Source organism: Hemitrygon akajei, chromosome 5 (assembly GCF_048418815.1).
Source record: "Hemitrygon akajei chromosome 5, sHemAka1.3, whole genome shotgun sequence".
NCBI lineage: Eukaryota > Metazoa > Chordata > Chondrichthyes > Myliobatiformes > Dasyatidae > Hemitrygon > Hemitrygon akajei.
In genome coordinates, this window is record NC_133128.1 from 67,902,841 (window position 1) to 67,925,942 (window position 23,102).

The 23,102-nt window shown below is 39.0% G+C and overlaps 1 protein-coding gene across 1 annotated transcript in view; it reads right to left on the minus strand.

Moving 5' to 3' along the window:
- Window positions 1–9,379: 9,379 nt before the first annotated feature.
- tmem47 (transmembrane protein 47) overlaps window positions 9,380–23,102 on the minus strand; it is a 34,477-nt gene continuing 20,754 nt past the window's right edge. Inside the window, exon 3 of the mRNA XM_073045668.1 lies at window positions 9,380–10,480. Coding sequence (XP_072901769.1) covers window positions 10,302–10,480 — 179 coding nt within the window. The 3' untranslated portion in view covers window positions 9,380–10,301. The remainder of the gene's footprint in view (window positions 10,481–23,102) is intronic.

Sequence of the window (23,102 nt, forward strand, 5' to 3'; positions counted from 1 at the left end):
TTGACTAATACATCCAATATATGGAGTGTGGTCGACAGAGTACACTGCAGTGAGCTTGGCAGCCCCACACAAACTCAACTTCCCATCTGGTTTGCCTGGAAATTTGAACTTCTCCTCATTTGACAGAACTCCCTTTCGATTCACCTCCCCTACAAGGCTGGCAAATTGGGCAAAAGGCCATGTTATAAGCAGCACCATGCTGACTGGCAATGGAACCATGAATTAAACTGTGAATGTAGCTCCCAGCAGGGGCTGTGTGCACAGCTTATAGCTGCCACATCAAGACTGCGCTGACAGCTGGGAAATTACGCAGGACAAAATGCAGCAGCAATCCAAGATCTCAAGGAGTTGAGGGAAAATGTGGGGGTTGGGGGGTGTGGCACATCTGTCTGTCAGGACATGACACTGCTGTGATGAACCTGGCAAGACACAGGCAGATCAAGGGACCAGTGATTACTACATGTAGTTCACTATTGACAGGCAAAATGGCTGTGATCAGTGAAGGAAGCTCCAATGAATAATTTAATGTACTCCAGATCTGTGAGAAGTGAGCCTGAGAGATTCTGTGTGCAAGACATTGGTATCACAATGCAGATCTGTTAAATTGCCATCTTTTTCTCATACCCTGATACTCACTGTGGTTTTGTGAGTGAGCAGTAAAGGTCATAAATGTATCACAAAAGTCCAACTTCTGCTATCAACAGAGGTAATGAACAGTGGTTGACACCCAGTGAGTGAAATTCAGCTATTCTGAGGTGAGTCATAAACCAGGCCAATTCTCTGATGGCAATAATCGACAAGGAAGTAATAACTGGCGTGATCTGACATGTGGGAAACTGTTTTAATTAGAGATTTGTGTGTAGAAATGTGTGGAAGACGATTAATTTTCCAGGCACTTCTGCTTCGGTGCTATCCATTAGGGTAGAGATGACTCCTCTCTTGCGCCTGCTCCTGCTGTGTGGCATTGTTAAATCAAGCAGCACACACACTTGACACAGAGTAGATGTTACCATTCCAGACTGATAAAGCAGAATCTACAGTATCATCCAATCAAGGACACGGAAGAAACAGCAAATACTGAAACTGTGTACCCTTTAACAGCAGCACCTGAAATTCTGAAGGACTCTATAACTATAAGCACTCTTTGCAATTTCCACCAGTCAGAAGGCAGAATACTGTAACAACAGCTCCCTTTAAGAAATATATTTATCTTTAAACACGACCCGTTAAAAATAGGGGGAGGGACAATTGGTGGGGCTCTGACAGTTTGTGACCCATGCAAGAAAGTCAGAACAGGAGCGGACCACATGACCATCTTAAAGATTGATCATGGCTGATCTGTCCTCACATATACAGTGCCTTGTAAAAGTATTCAACCCCCAACACTTTGTTCACATAAATGAGTATTTCCACCAGGGATTTTGATCAATTTAATTGAGAGTATTTATTTGTGAATAACATGTTCCTTTCTTTCCCCAACAGTTGAGCCCCTAAAAGGGAAAATCGCAAAGCCTAAAAAAACTGAAAATTCAAAACCACACTGTCAGCAGTTCAAAAGTATTCATCCCCCTCTCCTCAGTACTTCGTTGAGCCACCTGTCGCAGCTATTACAGCCAGTAGACTTTTTGGATAAGTCTCTTCTAGCTTTGCAAAATGTGTTGGAGCAACATTTGCCCACTCCTCTTTGCAAAATTGCTCAAACAGTGCCGGGTTAGTTGCGGTGCAGCAGTAGACAGCAATTTTGAGATCTTGCCAGAGATATTTAATTGAGTTAGGTTTAGGACTTGGACTGGCTCACTAAAGGACATTAATTTTCTTCATTTAAAACCATTGCATGTTGCTCTTGCAGTGTACTTTGGGTCATTGTCCTGTTGAAAGATGAAGTTCATCTGCCCCAGTTTAAGCTTTCTGGCAGAGGCTAGCATGTTTTATCCAGAATCTCTCTGTATTTAGCACCATTCAACTTCCCATTATTTATGACCAGATTTCCAATTTCTACTGCTGAAAAGCATCCCCACATCACAATACTACCTCCACCATATTTTACAGTAGAGATGGTTATTACCTGATTGATGCACAGTATTAGATTTATGCTATATGTACTGTTAAGCCAAAAATTTTCAACTTTAATTTCATCCAACCACAATACTTTCTTCCACATCTTTACAGTATCTTCTAAGTTACGCTTTGCCAAGTCTTTACAGTCAAGGATATGTTTTTTTAAGTCAGGGCTTCTTCCATAAGAAATTATGACTTAAGCCATTCAACCCATCAAGTCTGCTCTGCCATTCCATCATGGCTGTCCAGAATCCCACTGAATCACATACATCTGCGTTCTCGCCATATCCTTTGATGCCCTGCCTGATCAGGAAATAATCAACTTCCACCTTAAATGAACCCATGGACTTGGCCTCCACTGCAGTCTGTGGCACAGCATTCCACAAATTTACTTCTCTCTGGCTAAAAGAGTTCCTCCTTACCTGTGTTCTGAAGGGTTGCCCCTCAATTTTGAGGCTGTGACCCTAGTTCAGGATACACCTACCATAGCAAATATCCTCTCTACATTCTCCCTTTCTAGCCCTTTCAACATTCGGTAGGTTTCAATGAGTTCCCTCTGCATTCTTCTAAATTCCAGTGAGTACAGGGCCAAAGCTGGTAAATGCTCCTTATATGTTAACCCCTTCATTCCCAGATTCATACTGGTGAACTTCTGGACTTTCTCCAATGACAACACATTCCTTGCCGCTCTTCCATAAATACCCTTTTTGTGCAAGGCCTTAGAGATTGTGAAGCCACATACTTCATCTCCAGTTGCAGCCACTGATTTCAGCAGCTCACTCAGAGTGACTGTTGGTGTCACAGTAGCCTCTCTGACAAGCGCCATTCTTCTCTCATGACTCAGTTTAGAGGGCTGACCAGATCTAGGCACTGTGGCTGTGGTTTCATACATCTTCCACTTTTTCACAATAGACTGCACTGAGCTCTGATCTATGCTCAGTGCCTTCGAGATAGTCTGATACCCTTCTCCAGATTTGGGCTTCTTTATTATCATTCAGCTTGGCTTGAATTACATAACTTGGCTTGAATGCACTTTTGTCTTCATTTTGGCTTGTCTGTTAAAAATCTACCAGACTGTTGCACCTTACAGACAGAGGGAGTATTTATTCTCATGAATTCATTGAAAACAGGTGATCCTTCAATTTTCTACATCAACAAATTGGGTAGGTTGGTATAGTAATTGCACATGGGGAAAGTTAGTGTAGTAATTACAAAGGGTAATAATACTTTTTCAGCCTCACAATGTTGGTTTTTAATTATTTGTAAATTGTTGACAGGGTTTGGAAATTTTCTTTTGATTTGACATGATGCACAATGTTTCAAAGTTGTCAAAGGCACATTTAATGTCATAGAAACGTATACAATCTACATCATGAAATGCTTTTTCTTTGCAACCATCCACAAAAATAGAAGAGTGCCCCAAAGAATGAATGACAGTTAAATGTTAGAACACCAAAGTACTCCCCCAGCTCCCAATCCACAATAGTTTTGTAGATTTATTCAAAAATTTTACTTCAATACATTTTTAATTTGTAAAATAGTTGTGTGGGCTGAATATTTTTTGAGGACACTCCAGCTGCCTGAGTCCTCTGGATAAGCAAATTGCAGAGATTCTCTGCTAGCTTCCACTTCCTGAAGTGATGCATTATCAAGATCACGAATCAAAATTGGACCCTTTTTTTTGGCCAAGCAGCTGGCTGAAAGTACTGGCAGCAACTGGGCAACACTGCCCAGAAGGTGATCACAATAGTGTCCAGTATATTTCTTACTTTCTTCTTTCCCTGTTACCTCTGATGTACATTCAAGATATCACTTTCTTTCAGTCCCTTTCTCCTCGGTTGCAGCGTGACAACTTTCCTCAATATGTACAAGAATTTCCCTTTCTTTTTACCCAGAGCATTCTTCCGTCAACTCCATTGACAGAAATGGTCAGATTATCTCTGATGCTGCTTGAGGGGTTTATTTTATTGACACAGCAGAGAAACGACTCAGTATGGCCCTGGAATTTTGGACTTGATTATGCACTCATGACTTTGGAGCTGAAATCTTTGATGTCTATCTTAGAGGTAAGAGTGTTACAGTGTCTGAAATGACAGTGGCTTGTTCCAGATGTGAAAGACAAACACAAAGTGCTAGTATGGAGCTTGACTAACATATTTGAATAACAATAAGAAAGGGTAACCATAAATAAAGGCTGGACAAGGTTAACTGCCAGAAATGCCAACTATGGTCCTTGCAATCCCACATTTACCAGGGTTATGGTTGAGTACCTACCTCTTTCTCTGACACTCCAAATGAGGCACATGGTCCAATTAGCAACTAGGCTACAGACTTTATGGTGCAGAGGCCAAGCACTATAAATATCTCTGATATTAAAACTGGGATTGAGGTTTCACCTGCTGTCAAAGCTCTAAATGAATTGAAAGGTTTGAAATTAGAACTATTGCAAATCTCAGCAAGATCTGACACCACGCTTCAAACTTGACCCTTCAACATTGTTGCATTAATGACAAGTATCACCTGAAATGTCTTTTTCTCACATCAATCATTGGACAGGAAGTACAGAAGCTTGAAGTCCCACATCCCCAGGTTTGAGAACAGCTATTTCCCTTCAACCATTCAGTTCTTGAACCAACCTGAAAAACCCTAATCACCAGTTTAGCAACACTATGACCACCTTGATCACATTGCACTAAAATGGACTGTCTTCTGTTCTAGTTGAGTTCTTATAAAAAATTTTGTTTAATTTGTGCTTAGTTTATGTTTCCTTATGAATCTTGCTTATATGCCTGTGATTCTGCTGCAAGTAAGTTACTCATGGCACTTGAGCATATGATTATAAATCCAACTTGGAAATCCTTGCCTTTTTGTTGTGGGAGAGAGCAAGGTATTTCAGATGTACATTATGGATCTTAAAGGTCTACACAATGAAGTACTTGGGAATTTTTTTTACTATAAAGGCACTATTTAGTAGGGTCAGTACAGCACAGGTTTAAGGTGCTTGGAAGTAGGTACACAGGAGATATCAGGGGTAAGTTTTTTTTGTGCAGAGAGTGGTGAGTGCGTGGAATGGGCTGCCGGCAATGGTGGTGGAGGCAGATACAATAGGGTCTTTTAAGAGACTCCTGGATAGGTACATGGAGCTTAGAAAAATAGAGGGCTATGGGTAACCCTAGGTAATTTCTAAAGTACATGTTCAGCACAGCATTGTGGGCCAAAGGGCCTGTATTGTGCTGTAGGTTTTCTATGTTTCTAACACAGGCACATATCCTGCATACAGAGGACAATTTTCCATTGTTCTTTATTCTCTTGCATCAGATATATACCTTGCATTCAACTCTTAAGACAAAAAGATTGCTTAACCAATACAAAACCCAGTCAAAACGTTAAACTTCACTTTAGATTAACAAATGTTGGCATTGATTGTCATAAAAGGACTTCACTAGTCGAGGAATGCCTTGTGAAGATATACTGAAAAACTGGTCCTCTTTTATACTTATATTCTAAGCAATAATATACTCAATGACACTATATACTTATTTTTCTCTCTATTGTGCTGCAGGATTTCTCCCTGTATTAAATTCATTGTTATTATCTGAGATCACAGCAAGTCCACCACCCAACCACCTTGTATGCATTTAACTTTTAGAAAGTGTTGATTCTCAACTGTACTCACTGACACTGCTTTGCAATCTTTTACTTACATTCATTAAAACTATTGTAACTGTAGAGCCCTCTGTTGCTTAAATGTGCACAATGAATGCCATTCAATTAAAATTCAATCTTTGTTCTGAAATTTTTACACAGCAATTAACAGTCACAGAATTCAAAGAGAATTTTACAATAATTAGAATAAAAAGAATGGATGTTACAAACGCTAACTCTTGCAAAAATTAGATCAGGTTAATTTTGAAATTACCGGTAGATTGTTGTCTAGTAAAATCATGTTTACATTTCCATGGCAAAGATACCATAGTTGGGTCAATTAAGGCATAACACAAATGTTCACAGAGCAATTCACCTTTTTCAAAATCTTCAGATATCCCTTCAGCCACTCAATTTCATATTTATGAACTTGGCATACCAATGGACAAAGTATTGGCTTAATATATTCTAAAGAATGGTAAATATATTTTTGTGTAGCTGTTGTTACTATTGCCATATACTTCCTACCAAAAGCAATAGATGAAAGGGAAACATACGATAAATTAACAATGGTGAAAACTACTATGTGTTGAATGTGTTCAGTCTGACTGTTCTTTAAACATTCCATATCTTAGAACATAAAACAATACAGCACGGGAATGTCTGCACTGAACACACTGTGAATTAAACCAATCTCTTCCGTCTGTAAAAGATCCATATCTTTCTATTCTTTGCATATTCATGCATCTATTTAACATTCTGTTAAAACCAGTATATTTTTTATTTACATATAAACAAGTACCTTTCTGCAAATAGCATAATTCTAATTGACTATCATTTAATAAACAATATTTACTTCATCACCCCTTTCAAAACTATGACTGAAACAGATTCATAGATGACAACTTATTAAGTGGTGATGTGAGGTGTGGGGCACTGGTATTCCTGTAGAATGCTGCAGAGATTGTTGAACAGATGAACAGACCTTATAAATAAATCATGGAAGACTTTGATGCATCTACATTTAGTGAAAAATCTTGATTCTCTGAAATACCAAGTTCTTACTATAAAGGGAAACTAAAGTGTAATGGTAAAGTACTTTGGGAAACAGCTAACTTAGAAGGGGGTATGATTAAAGGCTTTTAAAAAGAAGAGAGGATTGGATTCAATCCAATTGGATTGTTACTTGAGATCAATAGGGATGGCAAGACTGATGAACATGCATATAAAATCCTCAGGCGGAGTGAGATTAGATGCCAGGAAATATTTCATTTCACAGAGAGACATTTCCCTCTGGAACAAATTACAGATGCATGCATTCCATATAGTTAATAAGGGAACTTGATAAATTCCTGAAAGAAAACAGCATGTTTCAATGTACAAGATATGAAGTAATGACTAGAAGTAAAAGGCCAGAATATGTTTGTGGAGCATTCAAGGGTTGGAGTAAATGTCGTAGGATTTTATGCTCATTTCAGTTAGTTTCTGATTAAGGAGCTGACAGATAGCTTAATGGGCCAAGCAGTCCATAAGACAATAAGACCATAAGACACAGGAGTAGAATTAGGCCGCATGGCCAATTGAGTCTACTCTGCCATTCCTCATGGCTGATTTGTTATCTGTCTCAACCCCATTCTCTGCCTTTTCCCCATAACCTTTGACACCCTGACCAGTCAAGAACCTATCAACCTCTGCTTTAAATATGTTCAATGACTTTGTCTCCACAGTCATCTGTGGCAATGAATTCCACAGATTCACCACCCTCTAGCTAAAGAAATTCCTTCTCATCTTTGTTCGAAATGGATGTCCCTCTATTCTGAGGCTGTGCCCTCTGGTCCTAGACTCACCCACTATGGGAAACATCCTCTCTACATCCACTCTGTCTAGGCCTTTCCATATTTGATAAGGTTCAATGAGATTCCCCTTCATTCTTTTAAGCTCCAGTGAGTACAGCCCCAGAGCCATCAAACGTTCCCAATATGTTAACCTTTTCATTCGCAGAATCATTCTCATGGTCCACCCCGGATCCTCTCCAATGCTAGCACATCTTTTTATAGATAAGGGGCCCAAACTGCTCATAACATTTTAAGTGTAGTCTAACCAATGCCTCATAAAGCCTCAGCATCACATCCTTGCTTTTAGATTCTAGTCCTCTTGAAATGAATGCTAACATTGCATTTACTTTCCTTAGCACTGACTCAACCTCCAAGTTAACCATTGGGGAATCTTACTCTCAAGTCCATTGGACCTCTGATTTTTAAATTTTCTCCCCTTTTAGAAAGCAGACTATGTCTTTATTTCTTCTACAAAAGTGCATGGCCATACAATTCCCTACATTATATTTCATCTGCCACTTCATTGCCCAATACCCCAATCTGTCCAAATCCTCTTGCAGACTCCCTACTTCTTCAACATGACCTGCCTCTCCACCTACCTTTGCATCATCTGCAAACTGTGCTGTAACACCATGGGCTCTTACCTTGTTAAGCAGCCTCATGTGTGGCACCTTGTCAAAGGACTTTAAAAAAATTCAAGTAAACAACATCCACTGACTCTCCTTTGTCCACCCTGTCTGTTATTTCCTCAAAGAATTCCAACAGATTTGTCAGACAAGACTTCCCTTTAAGGAAAGCAAACTGACTTTGCCCTACTTTATCATACACCTCCAAGTACCCCAAAACCTCATCCTTAATAATGGACATCGACAGCTTTCCAACCACTGAAATCAGGGTAATTGGTCTGTAACCTCCTGCCTTCTGCCTCCTTCCATTCATAAAGACTGGAATGATATTTACAATTTTCCAGTTCTCTGGAACCATTATTAATAATCTTGAAAGATCATTACTATTGCCTCCACAATCTCTTTAGCCACCTCATTCAAAACCCTGGGGTGGAGTCTATCTGGTCCAGGTGACTTAACTAACTTAAGTCCTTTCAGTTTCCTAAGCACCTTCTCCTTAGTAATGGCAACTACACTTTCTTCTGCCCCCTGATACTCACGAATTTCTGGCATACTGCGAGTGTCTTCCACACTGAAGACTGACGCAAAATACACTTGAACAATATTTTTCACATTCACCTTTCACATGCCTATGAGTTATGTATTTTGCTGAAAATATATATGAGTTTTTCTCTGGAGTTAATAAGTTTTTACACATCCAATAATTGTCCAAATGCTGAAGGCAATAAAATATGAGACAGACTTACTGCCAGGAATATGGCCAAAAACTATATTATGATAGCATAGCAGACAAGAAACGATCTGCAGGAATTATAGCTTGGAGCACATTTGTTGGTCATTTCTGTTTGTTGGACTCTGTTCACCTGCAGTGGGAATGCTTACAGCATCATTTCAGTAAATTGATAGTTCTATGAAAGATTAAATAAATGTTCAACTTACCCTGCAGAAGTCCAGGCAAGGTTAGGAATGGTTCTTAAATGATACCTTTGTATCAGGTTGTTGATCATGTAGGAAATAATAAAATGAAAAATTAAGTACACAGGCCTTTTATATAAATAGTTCTACAAATTCAATGTAGGTTTTCCCTGTACAACTCCAAGAAAATGTCCTTTTCCTCCCCAAACTAATATATTTTATAGTAAATTAATGTATTCAAGGATCACTGTATGATACAGAGAAGGAAAGTTACAGAGAAAGAAGGAGATAACAAATTGCTGGAAATATGGAATTTATCTGAGATACAAGTCAAAATAACTTTTTAGGCACAATATAAGGAATAGTATAATCATACAGGAAATAGTGTTCAGAAGTCTATATAAAAATACAGTAGTCGCTCAAATAAATTAGAATGTTTACAATAGCATATCAGATTCTTTCTAGATACTCAGCTCATCAAAATGCTCATCTTTGACACTACATCTAGTGGTACTTAAGTATACTGACATTTGCTATGCTTTTTGTTTTAAAAACATATTTCATAAAATTCATCTATAGGCATAGGAAAATGATAACTGAAATGCTACAATTTTAATTGAATGATACAAATGGAACTTTAGTATGCTCTACAACAGTATAGTGTTCCCATTTCTCTGTAATAATTAGAAACAAGAGTAATACATTTCTATTTTGCATCAGCACAATAATATTTTACAAAGGATGTTGCTGAGCTTTTGAAAATGAATGCAAGCATGCACTTTTACTTGAGTTGCCACAGAACAATCAGCACTTTATTCAACCCAAATATGAGGTATAAATTTTCCAACCTCACTATGGGAAACTCATGTCCTTCATACCCAGCACAAATTCTTTCTTCAAGGCAAATTGAATTGAACATTCTTGAGAAGGTAAATTTTGATTCATGTTCTTCAATGCACACTTTTGTGATTCCGCTCAGCTGATGTGAAACTAACAGAAGTCTGCATTCCAGCACACTGTACATGAAACTGCCAATATACAAAATTTCAGCCATGACCTCTTCCAGAGTTCCATATTTGTGGTGCAGGAGTTAAAGCAATTATCTTCATTACAGCCAAAGTGAATAGTGCATAGAGAGAACAGGTTAAATACCACACTTCAACTTAGAAAGTAGCAAGTTAGCAAAGGAGGTGAGCTTAATTTCGGTAGAATTAGTTCTGCTCTAGTAGTAATCATCATAGTTCTTCGGGTTTAAGCAGTAAAGTACAGCTCCCCCAAATGAGAAGATGGTGGCTCCCCAGGCAATGCCATATCCCCAGTTGAACTCATGATATGTTCGCATCGTGGCTGTCTCCACAAATTTGATTGGGTATAAAACCAGTCCACATACTTGGAGAACAACTGTAAAGAAAAGCCAATGATTAAACAATGCCCATGTGTTTCTTTAACCACAAAGATACAGCGAAAAAAAAATTAATGTCACTTTTTTTCCTCCAGTTATAATCAATCTGTAGCATATCTTTCACTTACAGTAGTAATTAAATAAATATTCCAGTATAATGCATGTGCTAAAATGTGCAAATTGAAAATTCAAAGGTAAAAGTAAAACCCAGTGAATGTTGCAGTTACTCAGCATATCAATAAAGCAACAGAGTTAATATTTTTGGAGATTTTGCCTGACAAGTTTAATCTTTCTGATGTTTAGTGTGACAATGATAGTCCCTTTTTTCCAATGAAAACCATTGAAAGTTAGAAGTATTTCACACAAAGCCACAGAAAATTCTGCAATCTGTATTTCTTTTTAATATGTGTAGTTATTTATCAAAAACACATTTAAGACTTCACATTGCACTATCTAGTCTGTACAGGTCATTCCTGAAAAGGCCTTCTGGGAATTATGACCCTATCTCCATCTACCTGTGGAGAATGGCCCTGAAGCAAATTGTTTTCTAATGTGGTGGATACATAGCGATTTCACCTTAAAGCTGCAGCCATACACCCAAGCCTGGATGCCACTGCCTTCAGAGGCGAGGGTCACAGTCACAAAAGTACCTCATGGTTATTCCAGGCAGCAGCTCATAAATGTCACATACCATCATATGCAGTTCACTGCTGCAAATAGAATCTCATAGTTGTTTGCTATATAAGAAGAGTGGGATTCATTTATAGTGAGTAAACGGCAGCCAGTCCTGTGGCTTTGAAAATTCCAGTGAATGGCCTTCTTCCTTGAAGCACTTCATGTGCAAAGCTGGATCTTTTCTTGATCAGAAAGGCTCTCATTCACTGTAAATTTTCATTGCCTATGATAATTAGTAAATCCCCTCATGCTTAGTTCCAATTATCTTGGGTATTTGCTTGTGATGTTTAGCCTGAGCTAGTCTGCTACCAGTAAAACTGATCTGCAACCAGACTGTCTTGATACACATGGTATCGTTTGCCTGCAACCCCGAGTTCCAATGGACGGTGACTCCTTGTATGCAGATGCTAGTGCCTATAGAGTGCCAGAATCTAGCTGATGGGTGCCAATCTCAGATGAGGTGATGCTTATTCATCTTCCTCTGCCTCGGAAGTTCCACTGCCAATATGAGAAAGGATGGTGAGCAGAGAGGATTGGCAGGAAAAGCACATTTGCACTGTCTACATGTCATAAGGGATTGTGTGATGAGGAGTAAATGGGATGTGAGATGGTAAGATGAATGAGGCTACATCATCGTCCTCACTAATCAGAATTAGGCCTGTGATGACTGAGACAGGGAACACCAACTCCCTCTCCTCCACATGACTGAACGTTCAGAGACAACAAGAGCCTTTTCTCCTCTGCTGCTGTACTGACACAATGTATTTAACTTTATCTTGCAAAACAGGAAAGCACGTTGAAATTTATGTTCATGGTATTTTCTGACAGACTAAATGGCTTGTTTATAAGGTGTGAGATCCATAAATACTGGAGTAGAACTGGGGTGCATACGTATTGTGGTCATCACTTTTCCTCTCCGCGCCTTGTGGCAACCTTTTGCCATTTCCTAAACTATTGTCTGTTTTTTTTACGAGGCCGAGCTGCTACTTCGATGTTCAACCCAGCTTAGATGGAAAGCATGAAAGGAGCTGACCAATTTCAAACCCGGGACCACTCACTTCAAAGTCCAGTGCAGATGCCACTACACGACCATGTGTCGGGAGATGGGATTTGTTCTATTTTCTTTGACCTAGCTAGACTTCATGTGAGCTCGTGGATGAAATAAAAGTGGAGGGCTATGTGGGAGGGAAACATTAGATTGATCTTGGTTGGCACAACATCGTGGGCTGAAGGGCCTGTACTGTTCTATGTTCTTATACTGACGGAAGAACCAAATCCTTGGAACACCACTCTGGGTACTGATCTCTTTGATCAAATCCTTCCACTTCTAGCTTCATTTTAGCTCTTGGTGATTTATATGGGAGCACTTGAATTGAAGAAACACAGACATGTCAACAATTAGTGGTAGTTAATTTCAGTTGGGGTGTAAACTCCTTATATTAACCAGGTCTAGGGGATGAACATCTTGATTGGTACCACAAAACAGCACATAATCATAATCAAGTTCATGCATTTATAATGTGGACTAATAGCATGGTAACATCATTGCCTGTACTTTCCACCACAGTTTGTTTTCCTGCTCAGATTAAACTCTAAACTAAGGAATTAACATTTCAATCAATTCCATTCCTTATGTAATGCCCTGGTTAAGATTTCTACTGCTATGCTGTGAGGTAGTTTATATTAGCAGCTTTCTGTAAAAGCAGTGTGCCAGGCTGGAAAGTGTGTTTTGGCTTTCGCTGAGATAGCTATGTTGTCCAATTTAGGAATATGTGTCAGCCATTCAGGATTGTGGGATGTGAGAGAAGGTTCAAGAGAACTATTGGCGGGGAGTTTTCTGAAGGGTAGTAGTCTGGTATAGAGTTTTTTGGAGGGAGCTGCAGAGTGGGGCTCAAGGGAAGATGCCAGAGAATGACTTTGGAAGGAGAGTCCCCATTGCAAGAAGTGTTTTGTGCAGATGAAAGGCTCCAAGGAGGAAGGCTAATACTCCTGAGAGAGAGCCAGTTTGTCTGAGGTGGTCTTCGAGGGGAGTTCAGAATGAGGTGGGTGCTTTCATGCAGACCTTGGGTCCAGAGTGTGAATAATGAGATATGACATTGGACTGGTTTAATTGTACTGGACACTTTTATTTTTTTTCTTTAACTGTTTATTGAAGTTGAACATTTGGTAAATGTACTTTCTTTATACAGGCAGTCCCCAGGTTACGAACAAGTTCCGTTCCTGAGTCCGTCTTTAAGTCGGATTTGTACATAAGTCCGAACAAGTTCATCCGGTATTATTTAGCGTCAGTTAGTCAAATGTTTGTCTTAGTATATAGTATATATTTTACCTTTCAATGCATATAAAACACTTAAGAAATGTATGTATTTCAATAATTAAACCACTGCATTGCTTAGTAATAATTGTAGCTTTCATCAGGGCAGGGCCTTTCACATGCTCCATTATTCTCACTTTATCCTTTAAAATTGTTCCGATCATTGACCAACTGTCGCCTAACACTTTTCCAATGACCGATGGTGTTTCGCCTCTTTCCAAACGCTTTATTATTTCCACTTTATTTTCAATCGTGATCGCTTCCCATCAACAGAACAGAAACACTGCGGGCGGCAGGTCCCGAGCTCCGCTGGGTCCTAAGGACCACAGCACTGAGTTCCCCGGGTCCTAAAGTCCACTGCACTGAGACAGATTAAATGGGACAAGTGGGGGCTGTGCTGGGTTTGAGTATTTGATCCTCCACAATATTCCGCGTGGGAATTTAAACTGGAGGTGGCAGTGTTTATTTTATGAGGTCGAGTTGCGAGCTCGACATCAACCCGGCATGGATGGTACGGGAATCACTGGATTGAACTTGGGAACCTCCATTCTCGAGCCCGGTGCTGATCTCACTGTGCTGCCAGCCACTGGAACTGGGGGGGGGGGTGGGGGGGGGTGCAGGGTCAGGGTGAATCTTGCTAAGAAAAAGTTAAGCCAAATACAAAGTTACACACTCAACACAGTGTCAACAGCAACGACTTTAAATGGCGGACAGTGTTGCGATCCGACTTTACATGGCAGACGGCATTCTCCTTCCTCGATTCGTAAGTACGAGTTGTCTGTAAGTCAGATGTTCGTAACCCGGGGACTACCTGTAATTTTATGCTGGAATATGATCTGTCATTTCTGGGCTGCTGATAACTGTGTGTGGGCAGTATTTACACAGCATTCACTCAGACTGAGGTTCCTTTAATCGGAATGTCACGGCGTTCCTGTTTGGTTGAACCCCAAATTGTACCAACCCTATACGTATATTGTTTATGAAAGGTGGCCTTCTCACCACTGAGTCACATGGCTGTTAGCAGAGTTAGCTTACGAGCCCCCCCGTGAGAGTTTATTACATTTATAATAAACTTGTTTTTGACCAATGCTGGTCAAGGATGCTTAAATTCCTTTCAGACATCAGTACTTGTGAATGGCATTCTTTCAAATATTTTTCTTCTCTGTAACCAACACTCATCCTAAGATGAGGGTCTTCTTGTGGATATTCCAAGATCTTTCCTCAGTTAAGGGCTGCATGAAAAACCATTCTATTTACCTTTGTCAAACATTCAGCACCTTAGCTCTTGGTTTCATTCCTTTCTGTTCCAAATTCTTTGCCCTAATTAATTCAGGGTGTGCATAATCACAATATTCCATTTGGACAAAGATATCCCTAAACTTTATTATTTCACAAACAGAACATCGGTTTTCACATTCAAAATTGCACCTCTCCACCAAAATTTTATTCCTACCTTATTTCCAGAGTCACCTCATAGTTTCCATAAGTTTCACCAATTGAACTTCCACAACACACCAGCTGCCTGTATCAACCTTGACTCATTAGTTATCTACCTGTACAATGTACTGTGTATGTTAATCAAAATGGCTTCTTTGTTTTGTTAAGAGTAGGAATGCTTCTTTTTATGATAAGTGCTTTCTCTCGCAGTTGTTTAGCTTTAGACTTGCTGATATCGGCATTGTATTCATTTGTTGACCAATGGGGAATGTTATTTTGTCTTGTGGGGCTGGGAGCTTGGGGGTTTTCGCAGTCTTTTCAGGGGAGTCGGGAAGAAGACGCCGAGGAAGGTGGACGTGCGCTGCACTGCTCAGTCAACCACCAGGGTGGTCCCAGGTGCGAGGACGTGGAGGTCGGAGGGAAGTGACGAGGGGTCGAATAGTTCGATGGTTGAGTTCCAACGATGTGAAAGTTGGCGCCTTTTACTTTTTGATAAGTACTTTATTTTCTTTTCCTTCATATATATTGTATTGCATAGTACTCTTTTAGTTTTAGTAAAATCTTAAAGTGTATTCCATAACAGTATCTGGTGTGAGTTTGATATGGTGTGTGTGCACGCGGCATAAACTTGATTCTCACAGCACTTGCGTGTACGGGAGGTGGGGTTGGTGAGTGGCTGGATCTCCTTTTCCCCTAGACATATACCAGCCTATTGTGTAAGTGTTACATTTGTGGAGGCTCCTCCGGGACATACTACTTACCTAGTAAGTTCATAGTTTGCTTCCTCACTTAATTGGCTTTATCTTTCCCTCTGCATTCAGTGTCATTTACTTCCAGGGTAGAGGAGTCCAAAATTAGAGGGTAAGGGTTAAGCTAAAAAGGGAAAGGTTTAAAAGGGACCTAAGGTATAACTTCCTCCACACAGAGGATGGTGGGTATATGGAACAAGCTGCCAGAGGAGGTAGTATAGGTAGGTACAATCACAACATCTAAAAGACATTTGGACAGGTACTTAGACAGAAAAGGTGTGGAGCAATAAAGGTCAAACACAAAATGTGTCAAACAGACAAATGGGACTATTCTCAGTTAGGCAAATTGGTCAGCACAGTTAAGATGGGCCAAAGAGCCTGTTTTCATTCTGTATAGGCCTATGACTCTATCTATCCTGACACTGCAGTACACAAGTGCTTCACCTTGCCAACTCTCCATTTTTTCTTTTCCTCTACGCATCTAGTAACGTGTTCAGTGGTCAGAGTTCAGAGTCTTCTGTGGTCTTGGTGCTCACCAGTAAAACCTTTCTCTAAATAGCCCATCTTTGCTCACTCTCTCCATATCCCCAAAAGCCTATTCAAAATCACATCTTCAGTCACATCTACTAAACCTGATCACGTTACTTGAATACCTGGCTTTCTTCACAGAAAACACTTGATAATTTAATATTTCATGGGTGTGACGTAAATACTGATTGAATGTTAGAAACTTGTAAATGACTTCATTGAAAACACATCATATGACCTATATTTACAAGGCACATAGAAATCCCTTTCCAGATGTATTGAGAGATGGCAGTGGTTGTTTTCTGAAGCCATAAAAACATCTTTCTTTCCCTCTGTTTTGGTCCTCTTTGCCAGAGCATATAATAACAACAGTGATCTCATGCTCGCTGTTACAATACTTGAAATTAGAAGCAACTTGTGGACCTTGTAGAAGTCTAGAAGTTGCTGTCAGTGACATCTTGCTCCATACATTGTTATAGTTTCTAAAGGCATCAGTGAGTTAGGATAAGAAACTTTCTTTTCTGAATGTTATAAACATCGACAATTTTGCCATTATAGTTTCAATAGAACACCAAGCCACAATTATATTTTAACAATCACTTTAGAATTTAAACTAGATGTAATATTCCAAGTCAAATTCATTAGTATAAATACTTGAAAATTGCAAGATTTTATTTCCTGCTTTAAAATTTAAACTACTTCTCCTTCAAACATAACCTCCTTTAGATGTTCCAAGTGATACTTTTACTGCCTGGTTTGATGCCTGACAATTCTTCCATGTTACTGGCTGCTCAGTTTGTTAATTATGTCAATTTTAATGAACAATTTTAGTAACTGGCAAAAAGCACAGAGTGGGAATAAAGGGGGCATTTTCTGGCTGGCTGTCAGTGACTAAAGGGTCAGTACCATTTCTTTTCACGATATATGTCAATGATTTGGCTGAAGGAACTGATGGCTTTGTGGGCAAGTTGGCGGATATGAAGATATGAAGATAGAATATCCATATTATGAATCTCCATAATATGAAGATAGATGAAGGGACAGGTAGTGTTGATGAAGCACAGGATCTGCAGAAGCGCCTAAACAGATTGCGGGAATGGGCAAAGATGTGGCAGATCAAATATAGTGCAGAGATGTGCATGGTCATGCACCTTGGCAGAAGAAATAAAGGCATGAACTACTTACTAATTGGAGAGAAAAATTTAAAAAGAGGTGCAAAGGGACCTGGGCATCCTCGTGCTGGATTCCCTAAAGGTTAACATGCAGGTTGAGTCGTTAGTAGGGAAGGCAAATGTGCAATGTTAACATTAATTTCAAGAGGACCAGAATACGAAATCAAAGATGCAATACTGAGGCTTTATAAGGCATTGGTCAGACTGCACTTGGAGTATTGTGAGTAGTTTTGGGTCCCTTATTTAGGGAAAGTTGTGCTGACATTCGAAGGGATCCAGAGGAGATTCACAAGAATAATCCCAGGAATGAAACGGTTAACATATGAGGATTGTTTGATGACTCTATTTAGAAGAAAGAGGGAGATCTCATTAAAACTATCAAATATGAAAAGGCTTAGATCAAGATGATATGGAGAGGATGTTTCCTGTAGTGGGGGAGTATAGGACCAGCGGGAACAGCACCAGAATTGAGGGAAGTCAATTTTAAACAGAGATGAGGAAAAATTTCTTTTGCCAGAGAGTGATGTATTTGTGGAATTCATTGCCACAGACAGCTGTGGTGGTCTAATCTTTGAATATATTTACAGCAAAGGTTGATAGGTTCTTCATTAGTCAGGGTGTCAAAGATTACAGGGATAAAGCAGGAGAAAGGGGTTGAGAGGGATAATAAATCAGTCATGATGGAATGACGGAGCAGACTCGATGGGCCAACTGGTCTAATTCTGTTTCTACGTATTTTGGTCTATTAACACCAGAGACACCCAGCAAAGCAGAAGGCAATGTCATAGTGCTCAGTAGGTCTTTGAATACAGATTCTTAGAAACTGATGGCACATGCTGTTGCTTTCCTGATGGCCACAAAATCCTGGCCTTTCTGTCAAGAATGAAGTTACTTGGTCTCATGTCAAGCAAATTAAACCTTACCACTGCAGCTTAGTTGTTTTAAGTATTGATGAGTAGAGACCCTGACCTACTGATTTTTTACTTATCACTTGAATCTCACTTGCAATTCACCTGCCTGTTCAAACTCTTCCTATATTCTAAGCCCAAAGCATTTAGCTCTTCCTCACCTCATGAGGTATAGAGGCAGGATGGAGTTTGTGATCCCTATAACCATTTACCCGATTAATATCCAGGTGTTAGATTAAGGGAGGTACTTATGTGATAGTCCACTGCAGATGTATACCAGGACCATGCACCCATTCAGAATGGTCAGGATTGCATTAGAAAGTGAAATGCTTGGAGACTAACTGGGGCAATCAATTCACCAAGTACAGAGGAGACAGTGAGTAGGCAACGGACGTGAAAAGGAAAAGGAAGCCAACATTTCTTCAGAAATAAAGTGGCCAGGTTCTGAATGAATATGCATCTCAACAATGTGAGAATATTATTACCTGAAATTAACCACTGAGCCATTCTTGCCTACACTAAGCAAATTATATTTCTGGTGGGGTGTCTCTCAATAACTTTTTGTCCAGATACCAGGACTTGTATCCTTCTTGAAAGGATACAGAAAACCACATGAAAATAGTTATAATCTATGTATATCCAATCGTAATTTTAAGAATTACATTGACTATCATTGGGTCTTGGGATACAACGCTAAAATATTATTTTCCTGGATGCAATAAAACATTGAAAGTTGATTCTCATTTTCTGCAACCTTAATCAGAAGGGGGCACTTTAGAGATGGGAATGAGAGATTATTTTTACATAGTATCATCAATTTTCCTTGAATACAGTGTTAAAAATGTAGCTCAATAAGAAATACATGCGCTCTTCCCTGGGGCACTATGTTATATATTATTATCACAAAAAGGGATGTGGAGGGGTGGTAGGGGTATTGGGGCAGGGGGTGCGTGGAAGCAATGGCGTGCATAAACACTACAGTGTTTGCTGTAGCAGTTTAGAGCAAAAATCAAATACAACCCTGTCTGGCTTGCAGCTGCAACGATGGTCCGTTCTGTTCATAATCATGTTCATAGTTATTTGAGAGTGTGTAATTAGGATTTCTCAATTCAGCAATTCATCCATCATGCCTAAACTCATTAGAATGCTCCTCAACCTCTCAATGACGTCCTCAGCTATTCCATTTTTACTGTGAAACAGTGATTGAAAATGGAAAGCTAGAATTGCAGGATTCATGTATTAAACTGAGTAAGTCCAAACAGAGTGCATGTTCATCTATTACATTCAGGCTCGAGGGTCTTCATTTATATCATTGCTAAAATATTTAATGTCAAAAGCATTGTGAAGCACGATTCAACTTCTTTTATACTAATATTCGATTGTCTGAGACGGAAATTTTCGGCATTTATCTCTGACTGAGAAACATGGAGCTGGAATTATCTGCAAATCATGCCTTGAGTCTCATGGCCTCATGTAAATGGAGATGAAAAATCTAGCCCAATTCTACAGGTGAATTCCCCCAGCATAAATACTGGAAAAATGCCACATGCTCATCCTTCACTGAGTCCAATATTTAATCATAGTCAAGGAAAGTGTAAGGATGATTTGTTAGTTTGGGACTTCCATATTCATGTCTCTAGTCAGGAGAAACACAAATTCAGTGGCACTTTAACAGAGATGTGCTGATAATTTCATGCAACACCTATGCCAAATTATTGCAGCAATAAAGATACTTGTTTCAGATCTATTTTAAGTCACAATGATTGGGTGAAATGTATTTTATTCACCATGTCCTGCAATTCCTCAATTTCCCTGCAAAATTCCTTTTGGAAAGGTCCTGGATTACATCCGGAGTAGACTATCACATAAATTCCTACTTCAATCTAACACTTGCATGTTGAAAAATATAGATCAGGTAAATGATAATGGGGATCATCTTGGGCTCTTGTCTCAAAGGGTAAGAAATAATGAAGGCATAGAAAATAGGAAGAGTTTGAAGGGGATGGATTGCAAGAGATTTAAGGGTTAGGTGAGACACAATTCAGTCACATTGTTATGGTCCAATTGGATTTCTGTACTGCAATGGCTTTTAGCTGTATATTAATTTGCCAGTCTCCCACATTTGCTGCAATAAGTAGATTATTCCCCTTCACTGCAGAGCTATTGTACCTTTATAATGTATTATAAAAACAAAACTTTACATAAAATAGAAGATAATCTTAAAGATAATTTATTGAGATAGTTATCATCTTCAATGTTATAAAGTTTTTTCCTTGATTAATAATTACTTTAGGGTTCAACTTTCTTTTCTCAGTGAGTTCAACCTATTAACAAATACCATTTAATATTGCAATCTCTCAGAGAAGAACCTCCGTGGAAGTTCTGGGTGCTAATTTGTAACATAATGCTGATATTAGAAAACTATTTAATTAATTGACAGCCATTGCATTTAAGTAATCATTCATCATAGTCAGAGGCATTATGTAAGAGAATGCGAATGGTAAGAAAGTGAAGTGAACAGCAGATTTGGAAAGAAAAATCTTTTTCAGTAATTAAATGTTCTTCAATCTTTTGCCAAATAAACATAGTCTGCCAGAAACCCTGAGATTTCTAATGTACTTAAGGCCATAAGCTTCCATCTTCCTTTGTGCTCATTATTTGCATTGTTGTCACTGTATTGTTTTATGTACATAGTAGCACCAAGGCCCAGGTATAATGGTGTAGGTTTTGCTGACCATGAAGTTCTAAACTCAAATGAAGATGTTAAGCCTTATCAGCTTATAGATATAACCTCACTAAAGGGAAGTAATACTGTAACTATCTATTCCAAAGACCAGTTTACTTGCCTGTTTGTGAAGAAAAAGCAATTCAGGATGTATGTTGTATACATTTCTCTGACATTAAATTGGACCTTTGAACCTTTGTGTATCGTCCACTGTGAGTTTAGCTGCCAGTGACCACAATTTGAATGATGGGTAACCCTCCCTCCCAAGGAGGAGATACTTCTAGCTAACAAAGTAGTTTTAAAAACCTTTCATTTGTTTTTAGTGATGCACGTTTAAATTTAGATAAAATCCTTAAAACACATTTAATTTCCAAAACACAGGTACAATTCCTATAAGCTAAAAAATATACCAACGAGTTGTCTGTCGCAGAAATCCAAGGCAGAGGAATAGGTTCTCGGTCACCCTGCCTTTCTGTATTTTTTAAAGGCTCCTTTAAGCCTCACAAGGCTTAAGATTTTCCTAACAAGCCTGACTGCTCTCTTACATTTATACTGCTTTTTCTCTGCCACTTGGGTGATTTCTTTTAACATACCTTTTCATGCAGATGGTTTAAAAGCTTCAGTGGATAGAGTTCCCAGATACCCTAAATTAATGCTGCTAATGCTGAACCTCTGAGTACACAAATCTTCCTACTATTGATAGATTGCTATTTGACGTGCGAATTGATAGCATCAAACTGGTCTGCAAGCTTACTGGAACTAAATAACTTAAGCAGTATTGTTGAAGTAAGCCCAATTACATAACCCATTGTTTTACACTGCAATCAACTGTGTGCTGTAAGCCAGCAGCCTATGCTCTATAGACAGTGCCGTTTGATTTGCAAAGCTGTCATTTTAACTTCAAACTGGTTATTGTTTTTCATTTATATTAAGAACAGAAGATTGGTTCTCACTTATGACAAGAGGCTGAACAAAGAATATTGGTGGAAGTTTAACTTACATAAAAACAACTCTTTGATCTCTAGAAGTGTTAGCTGCTATGTTTGAAATCTAAGCTTGGTGCAAAGGACCTCAACCCTGGTCAGTGATTACCCATCACAGGCACCCAAGATGCTGAAGAATAAATGGTGTTCCATGCAGATACCAAACACCAGTGAGTGCACCATGAAAATAAATTTAAATAGAACTGGAAAACCCATTGTGGAAAAAATGCATCAATTATCATGTCTAATGTCTTCCACAAATGAATATACAGTATATTTTGAACAGATGGTAGCATTTTGTGAGTTTATCTTAATACTGAAGGGATTGATGCTTGCCCTGCAGGTATATTTCTGAAATATCTCTGATCTCTAATATCACAGTCCATGCTTTTCAATCATCCAGGTCTAGTTTGTAGTGTTTAATTCAATGATCAGGAGCTACATGAATGAAATATTTTCTATAAAATCTTGCAATGACAGTCAAAGGGAGGCGGAGAAATTATTTTTTCCCCAATCATTGATACAACTTGAGATAGAAGAGATGAAGAAAGGCTGACAAATAAATAATTTAATGAAGCATTTGGGCTCTGAAGTTTCAGCAGATCACAGTGAAACTTGTTTCTTTTAATGCTGGCCAAACATTTGGAACTTAAAACCATAAAGTATTTATTTATTTTGGTTCAGTAAATTTTCAATGGATTAGGCAGTGGCAAATTATGGTGTACATCATATCTGTACATGGTACCAGACCACCAGTGCAGGATGCCATGGGGTCACTGACTGGCTACCCATTTTATGCCATAACCCAATGACAAGATGGCTGCCTAATAGTACAAACAAAACAACATTTTCATCAGCAATATCACTGCATTTCTTTGGATTGAATCCAATTCATTATTGACAGTTCAGAACGTCCATGAAAGGGTATCATTATTTTTAGAAAATCCCCCCCCCCCCCACCTCTACTCATGCAGAAGAATTTGAAAATCACCAGAACTAATAATGCAGATTCCTGAAAGGTTTAATTTCAAAATTAATTCACTGCTTCATGCAAGATAAAATGCTGCCTCACAGAAACCCATATCTTACTAAAGCCAAAAGCAATCTTCTCTATTGAGAATATTACACAT